Here is a 22,523-nt window from a genome sequence, read left to right as displayed (position 1 = left end):
ATATGGTCCAGAACGGTCCCATGTTTGATCTCCCCCAGTCCGCACCCCCTGGATGCAGTGTTAGCTGGCTGTAATTGGAACAACCATTTGGAGTCCACATCAGCTGTGCGCAGGACCTAGCTTGGCTGTGAAGTCCCTTACAGTCAAATAGCAGATTAACATTCAGTATCAAGGCTCATATCAAGAATGTGAATGTTGTCGAAGCATTTGAGGACTGTGTGGTGGTGCCTCTCAATAGAATACAGTATGATTTGACAACTTGGGAAAAAATTGGATAAGGGAGAAGAGATAATCAACACCAAGTAGTTGTGTTCAAGTCTCATGGTTGACTTGTTGCTAGAATCCACCTGCCACTGTTTGGGAATGAGTTTTGACTTTTGTCCGGCTGATTGCAGAATGCTCTATCTTAAATGGAAAGTTTTACATTTGAAATATTGATTGAAAGCCTTTTATTAATTTTTAGAAATGTTTTAAAAATATATATTTTTCAGCAAATTGACTAAATGTGGAAAAAATTGGTATGTATTTTTGGAAATGCCAAACATTAATGTTATAATACCAATTTTCCATTTAACTTAAATGTCTTGTGCAGACTTAGTGGTAGAATAGAATTCAAGACTGCATAATTTACAGGGTTAAGCCCAAAGAGATAATACTCCAGCACAATTAATAAAATGGCACTTTTGCCTTTTATGTATGTTAACATGTATGTATTATTGATGTGTTAAATTGCTTGGATGTTCTCTCATGAGATTTCTTGTCCCTCTCCCAGGCAGAGAATCCACCAGATGGGCCTGATTTAGGTTATGGATCATTTCATCAACAGTACTGGTTGGATGGAAAGATTATTGCAGTCGGAGTAATTGACATTCTTCCTCGGTGCATCTCCTCTGTGTACCTTTATTATGATCCTGATTATGCATTCTTGTCATTGGGTGTTTATTCTGCAGTCAGGTATAGTAAGATTTTATTTTGCTTTTCAATATGCTTTGATATGTACATTTTGTGTTACTAATTAGTGTTGCATCTTCAGACATGATATTTGTATGGCGGTTAAAATGAATTTACAATCATTTTAACCGCCTGCTGCTTTACATAAAAGGAGAAACAGAGTAAATGCGTAGTCTCTAATATTGTGCATACAGATCGCTAACATGATTTTCCAATTCATAATTTCCAAAGTTTTCTAGATTCAGGAATTCTGCTCCATTATTTAAGAAAGGAGGAAGTGGGAAATGGGTAGCTAGACCTTTCTGTTTAATTTGTGAAGTTACTGGAATCTGTCATCAGAGGCAGAGTGACTTAACACTTGGACAAGTATCATAGAAAAAAAACATTCATAGAAAATAGGTGCAGGAGTAGGCCATTCGGCCCTTCTAGCCTGCACCACCATTCAATGAGTTCATGGTTGAACATGCAACTTCAGTACCCCATTCCTGCTTTCTCACCATACCCCTTGATCCCCCTAGTAGTAAGGACTTCATCTAACTCCTTTTTGAATATATTTAGTGAATTGGCCTCAACAACTTTCTGTGGTAGAGAATTCCACAGGTTCACCACTCTCTGGGTGAAGAAATTCCTCCTCATCTCGGTCCGAAATGGCTTACCCCTTATCCTTAGACTGTGTTCCCTGGTTCTGGACTTCCCCAACATTGGGAACATTCTTCCTGCATCTAACCTGTCTAACCCCGTCAGAATTTTAAACGTTTCTATGAGGTCCCCTCTCATTCTTCTGAACTCCAGTGAATACAAGCCCAGTTGATCCAGTCTTTCTTGACAGGTCAGTCCCGCCATCCCGGGAATCAAGCTGGTGAACCTTCGCTGCACTCCCTCAATAGCAAGAATATCTATCCTTCCTCAGATTAGGAGAACAAAACTGTACACAATACTCCAGGTGTGGCCTCACCAAGGCCCTGTACAACTGTAGCAACACCTCCCTGCCCCTGTACTCAAATCCCCTCGCTATGAAGGCCAACATGCCATTTGCTTTCTTAACCGCCTGCTGTACCTGCATACCAACCTTCAATGACTGATGTACCATGACACCCAGGTCTCGTTGCACCTCCCCTTTTCCTAATCTCTCATCATTCAGATAATAGTCTGTCTCTCTGTTTTTACCACCAAAGTGGATAACCTCACATTTATCCACATTATACTTCATCTGCCATGCATTTGCCCACTCACCTAACCTATCCAAGTCGCTCTGCAGCCTCATAGCATCCTCCTCGCAGCTCACACTGCCACCCAACTTAGCTGATCAAAGAGAATCATCATGGATTTGTGAAGGGGAGGTCATGTCTGACTACTAGCTTGAAATTTTTAAGGTGGTCGCTGGCATCGTGGATGGAATCTATGGATGTTATTTATATGTAGTTGGAATAAAGGTTTCATTCTCTGATTTCCAGGAAGTGACAAGTGGGGTTCCCGAGGGATCTGTACTAACTCCTTAGCTTTTCATCATATATATTATTAAAGACTTGGATGAAGGAACAAAAAGATATATATCCAAGTTTGCAGATTAAATTATATGGATGGGAGCAGAACATTACTAAGGGGCATAGACAGACTAAAACTATGGGCTTAAATTATGAGGACAGGTTGTATAAACTTGGGTTTATTCCCTTGAGTTTAAAAGATTGAGGAGTGATCTAAAAAAAGGAATTCGATAGGATAGGTACAGAGAAACCATTTCCTCTAGTGGAGAAAATCCAGAATAAGAGGCCATAATCATAAAATTAAAGTTAGACCATTTAGGAGTGAAATCAGGAAATGCCTTTTCACACAAAGGGTAGCGAAAATCTGGAACTTGCTCACCCAGAAGGCTGTGGATGCTGCGTCAATTGAAATGTTCAACACTCGGATCATAGATTTTTGTTGAATAAGGGTATCAAGGGATATAGAACAATGACTGATGAATGGAGTTGAGGTACAGATCTAATTGGTGAACAGGCTCGAGGGGCTGAATGGCCTACTCCCATTTCTATGTTGTAGGACTGAAGGAGTTTGCAGAGCGAGGGAGGAGCAAGGCCATGGAGCAATTTGAACATGAGAATGAGGATTTTAAATCTGAGGCATTGGTGGACCAGGATCCAATGTAGGTCAGCGAGCACAGGGTTGATGGATGAGCCAGACTTGGTGAGTTAGAAAACGGGCAGCAAAGTATTGGAAGAGCTCAAATTTATGGAGACTGGAAGATGGGAGGCCGGCCAAGAGAGCATTGGAATAGTTGAATCTGGAGGGAACAAAAGCATGGATAAGGGTTTCAGCAGCAGGTGGACTGAGGCAGAAACGGGCGATGTTACGGAGGTGGAAGTGACCAGTCTTTATGACGGAGAAAATATGGGTTTGGAAGATCAGATCAGGGTCAAATGAGGCACTGAGATTGCAAACAGTCTGACTCTGCCTGAGACAATGGGTGGGTAGGGGAATGGAAAGGGTGGTGAGGGAACGGAGTTTGTGGCGGGGTCCGAATACAATGGCTTCAGATTTTCCAATGTGTAATGGAGGAAATTGCGGTTCACTCAGGATTGTCTGACGAGCAGGCTGACGATCTAGAGGCAGCGAAGGGGTCAGGAGAGTTTGTGAAGTACAGCTAGGTATTATCACCAAAGATGTGGAACTTGATGCATTGTCTTTGGATAATGTTGCCAAGGGGCAGCATATAGAGAGGAAGTAGGAGAAGGGTAGATCCTTGGAGGATTCTGGAGGTAATGGTGCGAGGTCGAGAAGAGAAGCTGTTGCAGGAGATTCTCAGGTTATGACTGGATAGATAAGAGTGGAACCAAGCGAGGGCACTCAGCTGGGCAATGGAAGAGGATAGCATGGCCGACCATGTCAAAGGCTGCAGATAGATTGAGAAGGAGCTATCGGCACCACGGTCACTAAGGATGTAATTTGTGACTTTGATTAAGGCGGTTACAGAATCTGATTGAAAAGAGTCAAATATGGAATTGGCGGAAAGATGGGCACTGATTTGGGAAGTGACAAAATGTTCAAGGACTTTGGAGAGAAAATGGAGGTTGGAGATAGAATGGAATTTTGCAAAGATAGTTGAAGGTTTTTTGAGGTGGAGTTGATTACACCAGATTTGCAAGGGAAGGCACAGTACCTGAGCAGAGGGAACTGATAACAATGTCAGCTAGCATGGTGACCAGGAAGGGAAGTCAGGTGGTCAGCAGTTTCGATGGAATAGTATCAAGAGAGCAGGAGGTGGGTCTCGGGGACAAGTTGAACTTGAAGAGGGCATGAAGGGAGATAGAGAAACTGAGAAAAATGTGACAATTTAATGGGCAAAATTGCACAAATAATGCAACAACAATCAAGTTATCCTGTTGTGTGTGTTGTAAGATAAATAATATGTTTGATATTGAATGATTGAATGTTGTATAATATAGACATAATTAGCTTTTTCTTCCCTTTTCCACTTGCATAATTTTCTATAGCCTTATTTTCATTGATTTATTCCAGAATACAGGATAGTCAGAACAGAATTCTATTGCTACCAATGTTGTGTCTGTCTGCACTGTTCATATTCTGATTTTAAAGTTAAGCGAAATAAATTTATCTTGGTTATTCCAGTTCAGTAGAATGCATAATCTCTGCATTCCATAAAGACAGTGCAAATCATACATCTGTAAATATTAAACAAAAAAACATTGAGGAATGATTAAATATTGTGTTTTACTGGAGAGCATAGGATCCTCTTGCAAGCCTTGTGTAACCTGATGTGGGTATAAATAGCCTATGAACTCCCAAGATGCTTCTTTCATGGTACACAATGACTGATAAAGGTATCTGCTTTTCTCATGACCCTTAATTTGTTTTATTTTTGGAAATTTAATGTGGAATTCAATGTTAATTGTGGGTTTGATTCAAGTCCTGTTGCTTTCATTGTGCTTTTATTTGTGGTGGACACTGTGCTATTGTTGCTGTCAGAAGCTGCATTCAGACTACCTTTTTCACTTGGGAATTTTCTACTGCAAATACTTCTTGAAGAAAAGAATGCTCTCTTGCATTAAATGTTTTGAATTAACAAACCAATACTGGAGAGCAAGTCCCATACCATGACTCTCGTTTTCTATAGCCTCAACATATGGCCTTGCAGAACTGAGACTCAAATTAGGGGTGAAATTCAAAGATTTTTGTGATATAGATATTTGTTTTCTGGAGAGTTTGTGGAGCTAGCCTGAACTCAATATTTATTTGATCCTTCCCAACCATTGGTTACAAGACATCCTGTGCTTTTCCTGGACTCCATCCAACCTTGATCATGGCAAAAAGCAAATACTTAGACAACTATCTTTGTAAGTTGTGCTATCTAGCTCTTAAAAATTGCTTGGATAGGAAATTTGACCTGAAACTTATTTACCCATATATAATCCGTCTCTAATTAACCAGGCAATTGCCACATGTTTTATGCAGTTTAATTTCATTGTGATGAAAGAACTGCTGCAGTAATCGTTATCGGTTGCACTGAATGGGCCCAAATTTCCCCAGGAGTTGCTGTGTTTTTTTTTTGGAGCAACTTGATTTTTCTGGAGTATCTTAAAAATCCCCATTCTGCACATTTAATTTACGCCAGTGTAAGTGAGTTAGTTAGGATTTTTTTTTGTTTTTTTTTTCAAAAGGGGGCGTTACCAGCTACCTATGTCTGTTTTGGCCAGTTTGGACAGCTAATAGTTGCTCAAAACTAACTTAGGCCAGCGTATGTGGCCACTTGTGGCCGCACAGAAATCCCTTGCGGAGAGTTAAGAAATCAGCGCAGGTAGCCAGAGATAGGGCGCGGGGGAGGAGGGAAGCACAGAGCATCTTGCAAAGCACTAAACACCTTCACAACAACATTAAAGAAGCATAAAAACCATCAATAAAAAGTAAATAAAAAATAAAACTTAAGTCCTACCTTCCTAACTCGGCCCTCCGAGGGACTGGACTTCTGTCCGAGGGACTGGACTTCTCTCCAGGGAAAACTTAATCGGTGTTGGGTCATAACGATTTGACATGTGCCGACACAAAATGTAATGTTCTCTCCACACTGCTGTCTGCTAGCCCTTGTTTTATTGGGAGATGCTGTTGAAGATTATCGGGTCGTCCCTTCGGCCAGGGATAGGGGCGGCGAGCGTCCGGTCCGGCTCACATCGCGCTGGGAAGGCGAGGAGCTACTGCGCATGTACGCAGACTTCACTGCGCATGCGAGCAGCTGCCGGCACTGTTTTCGGCGCAGGGCTGTAGCTCCACCTCCCATTGCACGAGAAATGCCGGGACACACAGCAGAGCGGCCAGAATCTTAGTAAGTTTTTTGACGTTGTTTTGAACGCACAAAGTTGCCGCATCTCGGGAGAGTGCGCCGGAAAAAGGGGAAGGGGAAATTTGGGCCCATTATGTGTATCTGGCCTTTAGAATTCCAAAACTGGAGAACAGTTATGGAACCTGTTGTCATTATAAAATTACATCAATTTTCTATCTAATTTTATTTGGTATTTAAGCTGTTTTTCCTGATAGATGCTGACCCACTCTCATTTATTATCTTCATTTTTATTTTTTCTATTTTCAATATTTGATACACGCCTATAGAAAGAAACCATTTCTTGGTAATATTTCATGCAGTGCATAATATAATTTGGTGTTTCTTGAGTAGCCTTTATTCTGACTTGTGTGCGGTGAATATGTTTTTGAAAGGAAGTGTATTAGAGGTACCAACACTGGAGTCATGGCCTGTTCAGCCTGAATAAGCAGGAACCTGTTTATTATACCAGGACTGCTTAACTCATCAAAATTCTATTCAGGTGACGGATCATAATCCAAAATCAACAGTAACAAAACTTTCATCGGCGTATGAAATCCAGTTCATACAGAGGTATTGAGAGCTCATACAATATTGTCTCTTAGCTGAAGCCTGACAGTAATTGAGAAATGTAATGTGATACTGCACGAAATATCTGTTATCTCACTCACTTTAGCACTACTGTTGTCATCAATTCAGTCCTGATAGACATCAACGCTCAAATGTGTTCAGTAGCATGTGTACGGTATGTTTCTTAGTTCTCCATTAAGCACTAAGAATTTGATATCATATATGACAGTTGTCTTTGTCTGCCAACAGTCCTCCTGTTAAGCAGATTTATACAACAATAATGTTGAAAATCATGGATTCAATAAAATTAAACCATTATAGAAAGGATGCAAAGTAAAGAAGTCGCGCAGAAAATGTCACTTTCAAATTGTTTAAAATAATTTCAGGATTATTTGTACTCTTCATATTGATCCAAATTAAAAAGCTTTTATTTTATATAAACAGCCAAGTTAAATTAATATGCTACCTTAAAGGGAAAGGCAAGTTTAAGTGTACATTCTACTTGATATTTTAATACCAAGTATAATATCCTTAATGGATCAATTTTTAAAATGTTATTAGAAACATGATGATCATTGAGTATGATTTCCATTTTTCTTGCTAACAGTTACAGGAAATATCCCCATACATTCTGAGGTGGCTTCATTGTAAAAGGTGGGAGGGAGATTACTTCAAATCAGCTTTACATTTACTCTGGAGCTGCTCTAATACCCGGGAATCCACAGTACAGCCTGGGGATGCAAATTTCAATATTCAGTGGGTTAAAGGAAATGTTGTGCATGTTCTGCACTTATGTCTTCCAGAAATTTGCCCAAATAACCATTAACATTCATGTCTGAGACTAGGCTGTAAGTGTGATACGATGCAAGGGCTATGGAGAAACAGCAGGGGAGTGGAATTCATTGGATAGCTCTACCATAGAGCTGGCACAGGCACAGTGAGCCGAATGGTCTCCTGTGCTGTATCTTGGATAGTGGAGCATATGATAGCTGATTCTGTCCTCGCATGATGTCCATACGAGCAGGTGCGATCTTTGTTTCCCCTCTGCCCTTGTTCTAAGTGGGGGTGGGTGCTGGGGTGCGGTCAGGCCTGGAATACCAGGATAATATTAGTGCCAGAATGCCACCATAGCTAAGATCAACTAGCTCCTTGCAGACTTGGGTTGATGCATCCAACTATCATTAAAACAGATTATATGATCGTTTATTTCATTACTATTTTTGAGACCTTTCTGTGTGCAAATTGGCTGCTGCGTTTCCAAAATTACGACTTCATTGGCTATAAAGCGTTTGGAGCATCCTGAGGTGGTGAAAAGCATAATATAAATTAAACTCTCTCTTAGTCTCATCTAAAAGGAGAACAAAATATATAATTCTGAGTGATCTTCAGAATTGGGTGGGCATCCTGCTGCAAATTTGTAGTTTTTAAATTTGCACTGCTGTCCCACAGTGCAATAAGAAGTTGCCCACTGCACTACTGTCCACCAATAACAGTACAGAAGATAACCGTTTATAAGTCTCAATAATTGTGGAATCCATTAAGGTACAACTAGTGGAACAAGAAATAAGTTTTAGCTGTTATCTTGGAACAGAAATGGGTCCATGCTGGAGCAGGAGGATTCAGTCAGCACTGAGCAGGAGAGAGACAGTGAGTTCAGCCCGTGGAAGAGAAGCAGCAGGTTTGAGGCCACTGATGTTGCAGAAATGGAGCAAGTGTTCTCCCTTGGGCCCCATGAGGAGAGTTTGGGCTCCACCGCCCTCGGTGTCCTTCTCTTTCCCCGCCCCCCCTCGCCCAGCTTTTTCTCCAACTGGGGTTCCCCACCTGAAACACTTGCCATGTGCAGGGGTGGGACCCAGTGATGTCCTCCTGCTGCTCGATTTTAACAGCCGTCCACGTGCTTCCCACGACTTCCAGCCCTTTTGATCGTGAAGTTGGCAAGCGGCATGTTAACACGGCTTGGCCATTTAATTAGAAAAACTATTCAAACTTAGAATAAAACTCATGGTCCGGATGGATTGCATCCACCTGTATTAAAGGAAGTTGGGGAAGAGAATGCAGAGACACTATTACATATATATATAAAAATTCATTTGAAAAGTGAATGGTGCCAGAGGACTAGCGGATAGCGAATGTTGTTCCTATATTCAAATAGGGAGATAGAACAAGTCCAGGGAATTATAGACCTATTGATTTAACGTCGGTGGTAGTAAAGATAATTGAATCTTTACTCAAAGATGTCATAGAGCAACATCTAGAAACCTAAAATATAATTGAGTAGTCAGCACGGATTTCAAAAGGAAAAGTCGTGCTTGACCAATCTTATTGAATTCTTTTGAAGAAGCAACAAAGAGTAGACGAGGGTAATGTAGTAGATGTAATATCTTTGGATTTTCAAAAGGCCTTCAATAAAGTATCGCATAGTAGACATGACTAAGGTCAGAGCATGTGGAGTCTGGGGACAATAGGAGAATGGATATCAAGCTGGCTACAAAATAGAAAATGGAGAGCAGCAGTTAAGGATAGCTGCACAGACTGGCAGAAGGTGGGACGTGGTGTTCCACAGGGATCGGTGCTGGGACCACTGTTGTTCACAATTTACAATTTCAAAATTTGTGAACGACACCACATTGAGGGAAATAAATAATACCGAGGAAACATGCAACAAAATACAAGACGACATTAATGAACTTGCAGAATGAGCATGTTTCAACATAGATAAGTGTGAGGTAGTGTATTTTGGTCGGAAGAATAAAGAGGCCACATACTGCTTGGATAATAAGAGCCTAAATGGGGTAGAGGAGTAAAGGAATCTAGGAGTACACATTCACAAATAATTAAAAATAGCGAAGCAAGTTAATAAAGCCATAAAGTAAGCAAACCAAGCACTGGGGTTCATTTCTCGAAGGTTAAAATTGAAATGCAAGGAAGTTATGTTCAATGTTAGACCACCTTCGGAGGAAACATAGAAACATAGAAAATAGGTGCAGGAGCAGGCCATTCGGCCCTTTGAGCCTGCACCACCATTCAATATGATCATGGCTGATCATGCAATTTCAGTACCCCATTCCTGCTTTCTCTCCATACCCCTTGATCCCTTTAGCCGTAAGGGCCACATCTAACTCCCTTTTGAATATATCTAACGAACTGGCCTCAACAACTTTCTGTGGTAGAGAATTCCACAGGTTCACAATTCTCTGAGTGAAGAAGTTTCTCCTCATCTCAATCCTAAATGGCTTACCCCTTATCCTTAGACTGTGACCCCTGGTTCTGGACTTCCCCAACTTCGGAAATGTTCTTCCTGCATTTAACCTGTCCAATCCTGTCAGAATTTTATATGTTTCTATGAGATCCCCTTTCATTCTTCTAAATTCCAGTGACTATAAGCCTAGTTGAACCAGTCTTTCTTCATATGTCAGTCTTGCCATCCCGGGAATCAGTCTGGTGAATCTTCGCTGCACTCCCTCAATAGCAAGACTGTCCTTCCTCAGATTAGGAGACCAAAACTGTATACAATATTCAAGGTACGGCCTCACCAAGGCCCTGTACAACTGCAGTAAGACCTCCCTGCATCTATACTCATATCCTCTCGCTATGAAGGCCAACATGCTATTTGCCACCTTTACCGCCTGCTGTACCTGCATGCCAACTTTCAATGACTCAGGTACGATGACGCCCAGGTCTCGTTGCACCTCCCCTTTTCCTAATTTGTCACCATTCAGATAATATTCTGCCTCCCTGTTTTTGCCACCAAAGTGGATAACCTCACATTTATCTACATTGTACTGCATCTGCTATGCATTTTCCCACTCACCTAACCTGTCCAAGTAACCCTGCAGCCTCTTGGATTGTGCACAATTCTGGTCTCCATATTATAAAAATGATAGAGGCACTGGAGAAAGTGAAAAAAAGATTCACAAGGATGACGCCAGAACCGAGAGAATATATTTATCAGGAAAAGCTGAACTGGCTGCTGCTCTTTTCTCTAGAAAAGAGAAGGCTGAGGGGTGACTTGATTAGAGGTCTTTTTAAAATTATGAAAGGGTTTGACAGGGTAGATGTAGAGAAAATGTTTCCACTTGTAGAGGAGTCCAAAGCTTGAGGTAATCAATACAAGATAGTCACAAATAAATCCAATAGGGAATTCAGGAGAAACTTTACCCAAAGATTGGTAAGAATGTAGAACATGCAACCACCGGGAGTAGTTGAAACGAATAACATGGATGCATTTAAGGAGAAGCTAGATAAGCATGAGAGAGAAAAGAATAGAAGGTAATGCTGATCGGGTTAGATGAAGAGGGATGGGCGGAAGCTTGTGTGGAGCATTTACGCAGGCATAGACCAATTGGGCTGAATGGCCTGCTTCTGGGCTGTAGACTCTGTTAACATTTTATATAATTTGTCCATCTAATATTTTGATAGGCCCATTCTATTCCAGTTCTTCTCCCCTACTTATTGTTATCATCATCATAGGCAGTCCCTTGAAACGAGGATGACTTGCTTCCACATCAAAAAAGGCTGAGTTCACAGGTTTCAATGAAGGACCTAATATTCCGGATCCCGAACTACATATTGAAGGGTGGAAGATGCTTGCGTGTGGATTTTTTTAACATGGTGGTCGTTGCACACCAGCCACTACATGGGCTTGACAGAGCTAGGTCTTGGTCCAGTGGCAAGAGCTAACCAAGACGACTGTTATAGTCAGAATAAAAATGCCATGTTTTTTTTGGTAATGAATTGAGTTTGTGTAATTCATCACATGAGCCTTAATGTTTGCATGAAGTCTTGGGGATAGCTGCCTGGATCCTGTCAAAATTGCAACGAGGTTCTAACTCTGAATTCACAATAAAGTTTAATCTCCTTAATTTAAAGTCGCTAATTCAAATTATCACATTATTTTAAATGCAATTTAATCACTAATTTCCCACTTTGCTTGTTTTTTGTGGCTTAATTCAATTTTTTTAAGCACAAGACAACTTTGAATTATTAAGAGTACACTGTATCCTATTGGTTTATTATAGCAAATGGTATAGTAAATGGATTCCCAAAAACAGGCAGCAGCAACTCAAAATGAAATGTTAAAACATTGTATGGATTTCTCCTTGTCTTTATCTATATGTAGTACTTCAGTTGTCCTTGATTAATACTGTTTTACAATCTTCTCTCCAATCAGTACAACTGCGTACATAATCTAAATTCACAGACTCCGTTAAAAGATGCATGCTAATACTTTTGTTTGTGCAGGTGGTGCATTTGCATATGAATCGGCTCTGCAGCCTGAGAAGACTTCTCTTTTGCTTGTTGTAAACCAAAGGAGGAAAATGCTCTCATTCTTGCTTGTTCTGTTGTCTTCTGCCCAGCTGGGGATGATGGCAGGCCCTGATCTCTATTTAAATAAACTCTCTATACATGAATATTAACCAGAAACTGCTAAATAGTGCCTTTAATCACAGGCTGTTTGAATTTCAGATCAGCCACTTGAAGAGAGGAGATGGTGGCAGAATAGAGGCTTCAAGTGTTTGTCCGAGATGATTTTCTGAATGTTATGCCCTTTCTAAACTAACACATTCTTCTTGTTTTCCATTCTCCTTGTACAGTGGGGTGGGTGAGAGAGAAAGATTTAGAATGCTGAAGCTAGAAGAAGTATAGCCCAAGGTTGACCCGAGTGCTGCTTTTACCAAACTTAAATGCCCTATTGATTTTAATATTTTGTGTTGTGGTTTATTCTAGGGAAATTGCTTTTACAACTCAGCTGCAGAAGACAGCCCCTAATCTATGTTATTACTACATGGGCTTCTACATCCATTCATGTCCTAAAATGAAGTACAAGGTAATTAAAGTTGTTTTGTTTGGTTCCACTGTTACTTCTTTCATGTTGTTAGAAAATAAATGTTCATCTTTCATTTAAATTCAAACACAACCTTACACAATACAAGTAGGAATATAACTTAGTAAATTGTGTATTTCCATTGTATATTGGCATGAAACACTCCAGCTATACACCATACAGAATCACCTAAATACTGGATTCTCTACGTGGCTGAGCAATTTAAATACCAAAGTTCCAAGATAATTTGTAGAAAAATGGTTGTTAAGAGACATGGGCAAAATTGGGCATGGTAGTGCCTGTTTTTTGGGCACTACAATGCTGAAAGGGTTCTAAAATGGCGTACGCAGCTGGCGAACATGGCGTGTGCGCACACATCTGAAGCAAAGCGGCCAGTTGCCATCTTGGTAAAGGGCTTGGCGCACGCGCAGTTGATGTCTGGCAGGCTAATCATGGCGGCATGTTGATTTGACGCCAGCGGTGCCATTTTGGAACTCCACGCTCCAACCGACGGCTTTGTTTAATCTCTCTCAGCTGAATACTCATTAAGCAGCATGAAGGACCCCCCCACCATCATCTACTTGCAGTTTAGTTGCAGGTTTATTTCTTCTGGCTGTTGCTACAATTGTACACATTTTTCATGCTTTCCATGGTTCCTTCAAGTTTCAGAAGTGTACAGGGAGTGATTCGGCAGGTGCTGAAGTACCTTTTGCTGACTTCAAGGCTTCTGAAGAAACCAGTTACTCCCAAACGTGGCTGCACTAGTCGGCCTTCCTCTTGGAATCGAGCATAATTGGGAGAATGAGCAGAGGCCATAAAGAGCAGGATCAGCTGCAAGAAGAGTGAGGAGGAGAAGGGCTCTCAGCAAGAGGCCAGATCAGCCGAGTGTGTTCAGGGAGCAATTCTCTTACCTGAACCTCTGACGACTAGTGTTTGAGACATCTGCGCTTCATTAAGGAGGTTGTCGCTGAAATCTGCCAACTGCTGCAGCCGTAACTCCAACCTCAGAGCAGGGCGAGGAATGTATTGCCAGTAACAGTGAAGGTGACTGAGGCAATGAACTTTTATGCGTCTGGCTCCTTCTAGGCTGGTGCTGGAGATATTAGCAACATCTCGCAGTTTGCAGTGTACTGTTGCATAAGGGAGGTCACTGAGGCGCCCTATTCAATGAGAGTTAACTTCATTTCATTCCCTCTTGCCAGAGAGAAGCACGCAGAGCGAACACGAGTATTTGGAAAGATTCCAAGCTTCCCCTTCATGCAGGGTTTCATTGTCTGCACGCATATTGCTTTGCATCATCATCATCATAGGCAGTCCCTCGGAATCGAGGAAGACTTGCTTCCCACTCCTGAAATGAGTTATTTGGTGGCTGAACAGCCCAATACGAGAGCCACAGACTTTGTCACAGGTGGGACATAGTCGTTGAGGGAAGGGGTGGGTGGGACTGGTTAGCCGCACGCTCTTTCTACTGCCTGCGCTTGATTTCTGCGCGCGCTCAGAGTTGAGACTCAAAGTGCTCAGCGCCCTCCCGGATGCACTTTCTCCACTTAGGACGGTCTTTGGCCAGGGATTCACAGGTGTCAGTGGGGATGTCGCACTTTATCAGGGAGGCTTTGAGGGTGTCCTTGTAACGTTTCCGCTGCCCACCTTTGGCTCGTTTGCCATGAAGGAGCTCCACATAGAGCACTTGCTTTGGGAGTCTCATGTCTGGCATGCGAACTATGTGACCTGCCCAGTGGAATTGATCGAGTGTGATCAGTGCTTCAATGCTGGGGATGTTAGCCTGGACAAGGACGCTGATGTTGGTGCGCCTGTCCTCCTAGGGGATTTGTAGATTCTTGCGGAGACATCGTTGGTGATAAATCTCCAGCGACTTGAGGTGTCTACTGCACATAGAAACATAGAAAATAGGTGCAGGAGCAGGCCATTCGGCCCTTCAAGCCTGCACCGCCTTTCAATATGATCATGGCTGATCATGCAACCTTAATACTCCACCCCTTCTCTCCATACCCACTGATCCCTTTAGCCGTAAGGGCCACATCTAACTCCCTTTTGAATATGTCCAACGAACTGGACTCAACAACTTTCTGTGGCAGAGAATTCCACAGGTTCACAACTTTCTGGGTGAAAAAGTTTCTCCTCACCTCGGTCCTATATGGCTTACCCCTTATCTTTAGATTATGACCCCTGGTTCTGGACTTCTCCAACATCGGAAACATTCTACCTGCATCTAACCTGTCCAGTCCCGTCAGAATTTTATAAGTTTCTATGAGATCCCTTCTCATTATTCTAAATTCCAATGAGTATAAGCCTAGCCATGGTCCATGCCTCTGAGCCATACAGGAGGGCGGGTATTACTACAGCCCTGCAGACCATGAGCTTCGTGGTAAATTTGAGGGTCTGGTCTTAGAACACTCTTTTCCTCAGGCGGCCGAAGGCGGCACTGGTACACTGGAGGCGGTGTTGAATCTCCTTATCAATGTCTGCCTTTGTTGATAAGAGGCTCCCGAGGTATGGGAAATGGTCCACGTTATCGAGGGCCACACCGTGGATCTTGATGACTCGGGGGGGCATTGCTGTGCGGCGAGGACAAGCTGGTGGAGGACCTTTGTCTTATGGATGTTTAGTGTAAGGCGCATGCTTTCGTATGCCTCAGTAAATAAGTCGACTATGTCCTGGAGTTCAGCCTCTGTCCGCAGCCGCATGCGTTGTCCGAGTACTGTAGCTCAATGACAGAGGTTGGGGTGATCTTGGACCTGGCCTGGAGGCAACGAAGGTTAAAAAGGTTCCCACTGGTTCTGTAGTTTAGTTCCACTCCAGCGGGGAGCTTGTTGACTGTGAGGTGGAGCATGGCAGCGAGGAAGATTGAGAAGAGGGTTGGAGCGATGACGCAGCCCTGTTTGACCCCGGTCCGGACATGGATTGGGTCTGTAATGGATCCGTTGGTAAGGATCACAGCCTGCATGTCATCGTGGAGCAGGCGAAAGATGTTGACAAACTTTTGCTTTGCATGCGCCGCATATCAACTCTGCCATGTACCGGATCCAAAAGGGATTCCACTCCCTCAAAGCACAGCTGATATGTGACCATAGGCCGCGAATCATGCAGATCAATGCTTGGTAGCCTGGCAGCAGTCATGATGCCATCATTCTGCGGCAGTCCGCTGTGCCAGCTGCTTATCAGCCATCATGGGAAACCAAACTGTGGCTACTGGGCGACAAGGGCTATATCGCTGACGTCATGGCTCATGACTCTGTTTCACAACTCACGCATACGTGCGCAGCATGCATGCAATGAGAGCCATGCTGCCACAAGAAATGTGATGGAGCAGACCATTGGCTTGCTGAACCATCAATTCTGCTGCCTAGGCCGCTCTGGAGGAGCCCTGCAGTACTCAGCTGAGAGGGTCTCCAGATTTGTGGTGGTATGCTGCACAACCTTGCCACCATGAGGGAACAGTTCTTGCCACCACCAATCAGGTGAGGAGCTGAGGAGGAGGAGGAGAACGAGGAAGAGGAGCGGGGAGAAGAGGAAGATTGGCTGCAAATTAGGGTTGTACATGAAGAACTAATTTAAGTACGGTACAGGTAACCTCAATTCCCCATTCACCAACAGTCCCACACTCCTTATCTTCCTTCTGTCACTGATCTCATCGTTCTTTTTTAAAAAAAAATGTATTCATTCTCGGGATCTGGGCGTCGCTAGCAAGGCCAGTATTTATTGCCCATCCCCAAGTGCCCTTGAGAAGGTGGTGTTGAGCCGCCGCCTTGAACAGCTGCAGTCCATGTGATGAAGGTCCTCAGAGTGCTGTGAGGTAGGGAGATCCAGAATTTTGACCCAGTGATGATGTAGGAACGTCCTATTGGCTCCAGTGCAAAAATAAAACCCAACACAAAATACACATTCCAAATCAAATTTATAAACTAAATCATGTCATATTGCACACAGACTTAAACTAATCACCTTTGTACATTCCCTTTGTGCCTGTCTTCCTTGCCTGTCCTTGTGCTCCTACAAAGTGCTATCCCAGTGCCTGCAGCATGGGTGGTGGAAGGCTGCTGACTTTCAGTGGAGGAGACTGCAGATGGCCTTAAAGAGCAGCTCTGAGCCAAAAGGCCCGGATTCAGACTGCACCATCTCTGTCTGGGCTGGCTGTCTGGAGTGGCAGATGTGGCATCACGAATGCTGTCATCCCGAGAGTGGACAGCAGGTGGGTGCTCCATGGAGCCATTGCCACTCCCCCAAGGTGGAGCCTCAGCATCCCAGTGCTGTGACACCCTGGAAGCCCCTTTGAACACTGGTATTCACAGCAATGATGGCAGCTTGCATGGCAACAAATTGACTTTGCATGGCATCAGTTTGAGATAGCATGACAGTTGTCTGTGCTTCCACTGCAGCACTCAGACCTTTGGTTGTTCTGCAATGGAAGCTGAGACATCAATCATCAGATGCTGCGCCATGGTAGGGTCCACAAATGTATTGATGGAGTTGGCCACCAGTTCCATGCTGGGAAGGATGGGCTCTAAACTCTGCGTAAAGCCCTGTGCCAAGTTCGTGCCGGACTCCTCCATGCACCTTGACATTGAACGCAGACTTTATGGTAAGCTCCTGAATGCACCAGGCATTTTGTCACCGAACAGTGACTATACTTCAAAAACTGTACTTCAGTGGCTGTAAAGTGCTTTGGGACGTCCCGAGGTTGTGAATGGCGCTATATAAATGCATTTCTTACACCTTTAACCACCTTCTTTAGTCTGGCCCATTGAAGTCCTCGTATGAGTCCTGTGCAGTAGAACCTGTGTGTGACCTCACTCTCTTGTGAGCTGACACCTGCGCTATCCTTGCCCCCTACCCTGGCTGCAGCGCACTTGTGGCCTGTGTCTCACCATGTGCAGATCCCGCCTCTGTGTTATCCTGTAAGATATGTACCGTGTCAGTACATGAGCTGCTGGCTGTGGCTGTGATTGTGAAATCAAGTAACCTGTGTCTTTTCATCATCACTGTCTTGGTCTCCCTCTAATGCCTGGGCAGGTTGCACTTCTTGGACATCTGAAAGGAAAAATGGACACGGGTAAGGTTGTGGTGAGGGAAGAGGGGAAAGTAAGAAGTGCATGGTTGCTCCATCTGCAGCATGTAAGTCAGAAAAGATTGTGGGATGAGGAGGAAGTGAGAAGGAGGATTAGGTATGAAGATATTGGATTCAGCCCGGCATTCTGGCCACGGCCTCAGCAATGAACCTTTCCATTATGACTAGTACCATCTCCTCCACGGGGGTTGGAACATGCAAGTGCGCCTCTCCCCCTCCGGTTAGCTCCTGCTGCCTCTGGTTGTGTGCCACCTTCTCCTGCAAGAGAGGGGGAAGTGTGTCCGTGAATATCGTGCAAAATGTTTGGGTGATATGGCTGTCATGGTTGAATAGCCGCAGTGTGTGCAAGCTATGAGATGTGGGTATGAGACTTGAAACTGTGCTAAGTATATGAGGGTGATGTGAAGCATATGAATGGTAGTATTAGTCCTGATTGATATAGATTGTTGGTAGAGTAAGAGATGGGGGTGTGGTTGAGATGGTGGTGCAGTTGGTAGGATATGGCATTTGAAGATGCATTCACTGACCTTGACCACTCGTGTGAGATCATTAAACCTATTGTGGCACTGCATCCAGTCCTCGGGGCAAAACTCCTGACTTTTACCTCCGTGGCTATCTGTTCCCATTTTCATTGAGTGTCTGAAGGGCCTCTTGCAGAAGACCAATCTCCTTCTTTCCACCTACTCCACCAAGACCTCTGGTGCAGCGCCAGAAAACCATGGTGCATGCTCTCTCCCATGCTCAGCACTATTCCGAATGATGTCAGTACCTCCAGGAACCGCAATACACTTTCCCTCTAAGAGATGCAGGTTAGCTTCAAGCAGTGCAGGCTAGCTTTAAGTAGTTGTAGCAAGTAATGATATTGGGCCCCCTGTTGAGGTGTGCAGCCAATGAATAGTGTGGTCTGGCTGCACATAGCAATCATTATAATGAACAGGCAGCACAAAGCTGGCATGATGCCTACATTACATTGAATAGATTAGGTGTAATAGCGCATTGTGATCCCTGCACCCATTTGCGGGTGTTATCTAATTTGTATTCATGAAAAAGCAAAGAAAATTGGTGCAAGAAAAGTAAGGTTTAGCAATAACTTTTTTTATATAAAGGTGAAACCCAGTGAACTCTTCCAGAAGTCAGTTGTGATCATGCATATGTCCTGAGAACATCAATAAACTCCAGTTGTCTCTGAATCTTGCATTTTTCTGTTAATTACTGATGATTTTTCATTTTGTTAGAATTATTGGATTGCGAACAATTTGACATTGTTTAAGGGTTAAAATTAAGACTCTACAAACAAAAATGAAAATTATTTTGTTCCAGATGAAGTCTATTGAAACCGAAATATATGTTTATGCCATTGAAATGGTTCATTTCAAAGTGTCATCCGGTGACACAAATTTGACTTGACCATTTGTCCATTTCAAAGACTGAGCTTTTCAAATCCAAGGTGAAAAAAATAACAATGTGTTGTATTTTATTCACCATCACCTCTACAGCTATGCCTGTGGTACACTAAGTAATTTTAACATCTTGTTTTGTTCAGGTTTGAATGAAAAAATTGTATCGCCGCAGTTTATTTCTAAAATATTCATTATCCATCAACGTATTTATGTCTGATAGTTGATTTATTACCCTCTGCTTCTATCAGTTTACCTTTTGAAGGGGATAAAAAGCTAATAGCCTATCGAGGTAAATTCAATCTTTTGTCAGATTTCAATGCCATATATGGGGCCCAAGTTTCCACACGATAAAAAACGGGCGCCCCTCCGAGCTGGGCGCCCGTTTTTCGCACCGAAAAGGGCGCCGGAAAAAAAACGCGCGATTCTGGAAGCGCCCTGCAGCTCCATGTCTGCTTGGCGTGGCGCCCAGGGGGGCGGAGCCTACACTCGCGCCGATTTTGTAAGTGGGAGGGGGCGGGTACCATTTAAATTAGTTTTTTTCCTGCCGGCAACGCTGCGCGTGCGCGTTGGAGCGTTCGCACACGCGCAGTGTGAAGGATACATTGGCACTCGGCCATTTTTATAGTTCTTTGTAGCCCCCCCCCCCCACCTCCCCGCGGGAACGAACGGCTTCCTCCCCCCCCCCCCCCCCAGCGGGAATGAACGGCTGCCCCAGCCCCCCCCCCCCCGCGGGAACGAACGGCTTCCTCCCCCCCCCCCGCCCCGCGGGAACGAACGGCTGCCTCCTTTCCCCCTCCCCCGCAGCATTCTCCCTGGCTGAAGCACTTTCACACAGGTAGGAAGATGGTTTATTTAATCTTTTCTTTGCTTATAAATTTTTATTCAGTTTGGGTTTATTTGTATAATATTTGTATAAGTATAAATAAGGATTTATTATAGAATTTAATGACTTCCCTTCCCCCCCTCCCCCCCCCCCCCACCTCGTTCTGGACGCCTAATTTGTAACCTGCGCCTGATTTTTTTCAGTTCTACAAAAATCTTCACTTGCTCTATTCTAAGTTAGTTTGGAGTACGTTTTCACTGTGGAAACTTTCAAATCAGGCGTCAGTGGCCGGACACGCACCCTTTTGAAGAAAAAATTCTGTTCCAAAGTGGAACTGTTCTACCTGACTAGAACTGCAGGAAAAAAAATGTGGAGAATTGCGATTTCTAAGATAGTCCGTTCTCCACCAGTTGCTCCTAAAAATCAGGCGCAAATCATGTGGAAACTTGGGCCCATGGTGTCATCTATCCAGCATTAAGATTCAAACTGTTGATGGTACTCGGAATTTGGTGGCAGCAAATGTAGGTGATTTGGTTTTCAATCTTTTTAAGATTTTAGTTGCAAAGAAAAGTACTATGAAAACTAGCACAAGATGAGATGAGCTGTTGGATACTTGTGCTTCTGCTCTGTTGAGTGAAAAGGTGAATGGTTCCATACTTATATTCTAGTATTCTGAATACTGTACAACAGAATAGCAAAATCAATACCCAAGAGAATCATGTGTTTTAAACTCGCAAAAGATCTTTCATGTTTTCATAGCATCATCTTATGAATTATCATCGCTGCCATCTACTATTTATAAAGCTAGAAGCTGGGAAATCAGATGGACAGCTATTGTAGCATGTTAATACACATTAAGAGGATTCAGTTCCATCTTTCTGAAAATTCCAGTGATTATCTTTCCAGCAATGGTAAATGGCAAATTTAAAGATGAAAATTATTAAAATTATTGCAGTTTTAATTGTTTAATTTATGTGTCGCAAGTAAAGCGAAGACTTGGTTTTAGCTATACAAATGGGGTGTAGGCAAAATGTTTAAATTGTACACACGCCTCCCAAACGCTTCCTTTACTGTGTGGCGTGTTAATGTACCTGTCCTAAAATGGTCTGGGCCATTACCACTTCCCCTGCCATTGGAAAACGTCGAGTTTTATATTAAAACAGGTGGATTCTGGTTAATCTGCGAACATTTTAAAAGCTTTATAATTGATGAGAATTATTTTTATATTTTAAATGTGATATTGAACATTACAATACATTGCATCAAAAATTCAGGATTTTTAAAACAGAGGACAGTTTGGCCAATAGTCTGAAAATGAGCAAGGACAAAAATGAAATTGTAAAACTCTAGTGACACATATTTTCACTGGTAATTATTTTAATCCACCTGTTTCACCCCTACATTATGAACATTAAGTAGGCTAATGAAGCATAAAAGCAGTTAAGCATCTACAACAGGAATGAATTTGGTTGTCAGGCCAGACAGCTTCCACCAAATTTCAACCCGCCCTTCAGATTAAAAGACATTTTGTTTTCCTTTAAGGTTTATTTTTGATACAGAAAATGTAGTTTATCGCGATTTAATTTTTGTTTTGTAGACTTTGATTAAGATAAATGCTGAAAAATACGTGCATGTATTAACAAGCTGACTTGTTCATTGTAGAATCAAAATATGTATTTTCAATGATTTAGGGCTGAGCATGTATGTTCAGGATGAGAATATTGAATATAAAGTCAACCTTTTGGGCCCAAGTTTCGGCCTCAGTTGCTCCTGATTTTTTGGAGCAACTGGTGTAGAACGGAGTATCTTAGAAATTCAAATTCTCGGCATTTAGTTTGCTCCAGTTCTAGTCAGTTAGAACAGTTTCACTTTGGAACAAAGTTTTTTTTTCAAAAGGGGGCGTGTCTGGCCACTTACACCTGTTTTCAAAGTTTCGGCAGTGAAAACTTACTCCAAACTAACTTAGAATGGAGTAAGTGAAGATTTTTGTACGCTCGAAAAAACCTTGTCTACACTTTAGAAAATCAGGCGTAGGTTACAAATTAGGCGTAGGGAATGGGGGGAGAGGGTTGAAAGGGAAGTTTACAAACATTAAACACTTCAGTTTTACAAACAAAGAGTCATCATCAATAATAAATGATAAATACATCAATAAATCAACCAATAAATCAATCAAAAAAAATTAATAAAAAATATATATTTTTTAAAAATAAATAAATAAAACATTTTCTACTTACCGACTGCAGCACCGGGAGCCCTCCAACAGCGTGCTGGGATGCCCCCCCCCCCCCCCCCCCCCCCCCCAGTGTGTGTCTGTCAGTGTCTCTATTTCTCTGTCTGTGTCTCTCACTCTCTGTCAGTGTCTGTATTTCTGACAGCGAGGGAAGGGGGAGGGAAAAGGGGGGGAGGAGAAGGGGAGAGTGGGAGGAGAAGAGGAAGGGGTGGGGGAGGAGGGGAAAGGGGAAGGAGAGGGGGAGGAAGGGGAAGGGGAAGGAGAGGAGGGGAGGGAAAAAGAAGGGGGGGTGGAAAGAGAAGGGAGA

The 22,523-nt window shown here is 42.9% G+C and overlaps 1 protein-coding gene across 7 annotated transcripts in view; it reads left to right on the top strand.

Moving 5' to 3' along the window:
- The window catches only part of LOC139260276 (arginyl-tRNA--protein transferase 1), a 320,830-nt gene that overhangs the window by 186,362 nt on the left and 111,945 nt on the right, over window positions 1–22,523 (top strand). For all 7 annotated transcript variants that reach the window (XM_070876677.1, XM_070876682.1, XM_070876681.1 and 4 more), the window contains 2 exons: window positions 773–954; window positions 12,578–12,677. In XM_070876677.1, coding sequence (XP_070732778.1) covers window positions 773–954; window positions 12,578–12,677 — 282 coding nt within the window. The remainder of the gene's footprint in view (window positions 1–772; window positions 955–12,577; window positions 12,678–22,523) is intronic.

The sequence above is a fragment of the Pristiophorus japonicus genome, chromosome 3, assembly GCF_044704955.1.
Source record: "Pristiophorus japonicus isolate sPriJap1 chromosome 3, sPriJap1.hap1, whole genome shotgun sequence".
NCBI classification, from domain to species: Eukaryota; Metazoa; Chordata; class Chondrichthyes; family Pristiophoridae; genus Pristiophorus; species Pristiophorus japonicus.
Note: the sequence above shows the minus strand (reverse complement) of the source record. Positions and strands in the feature narration are given on the sequence as shown.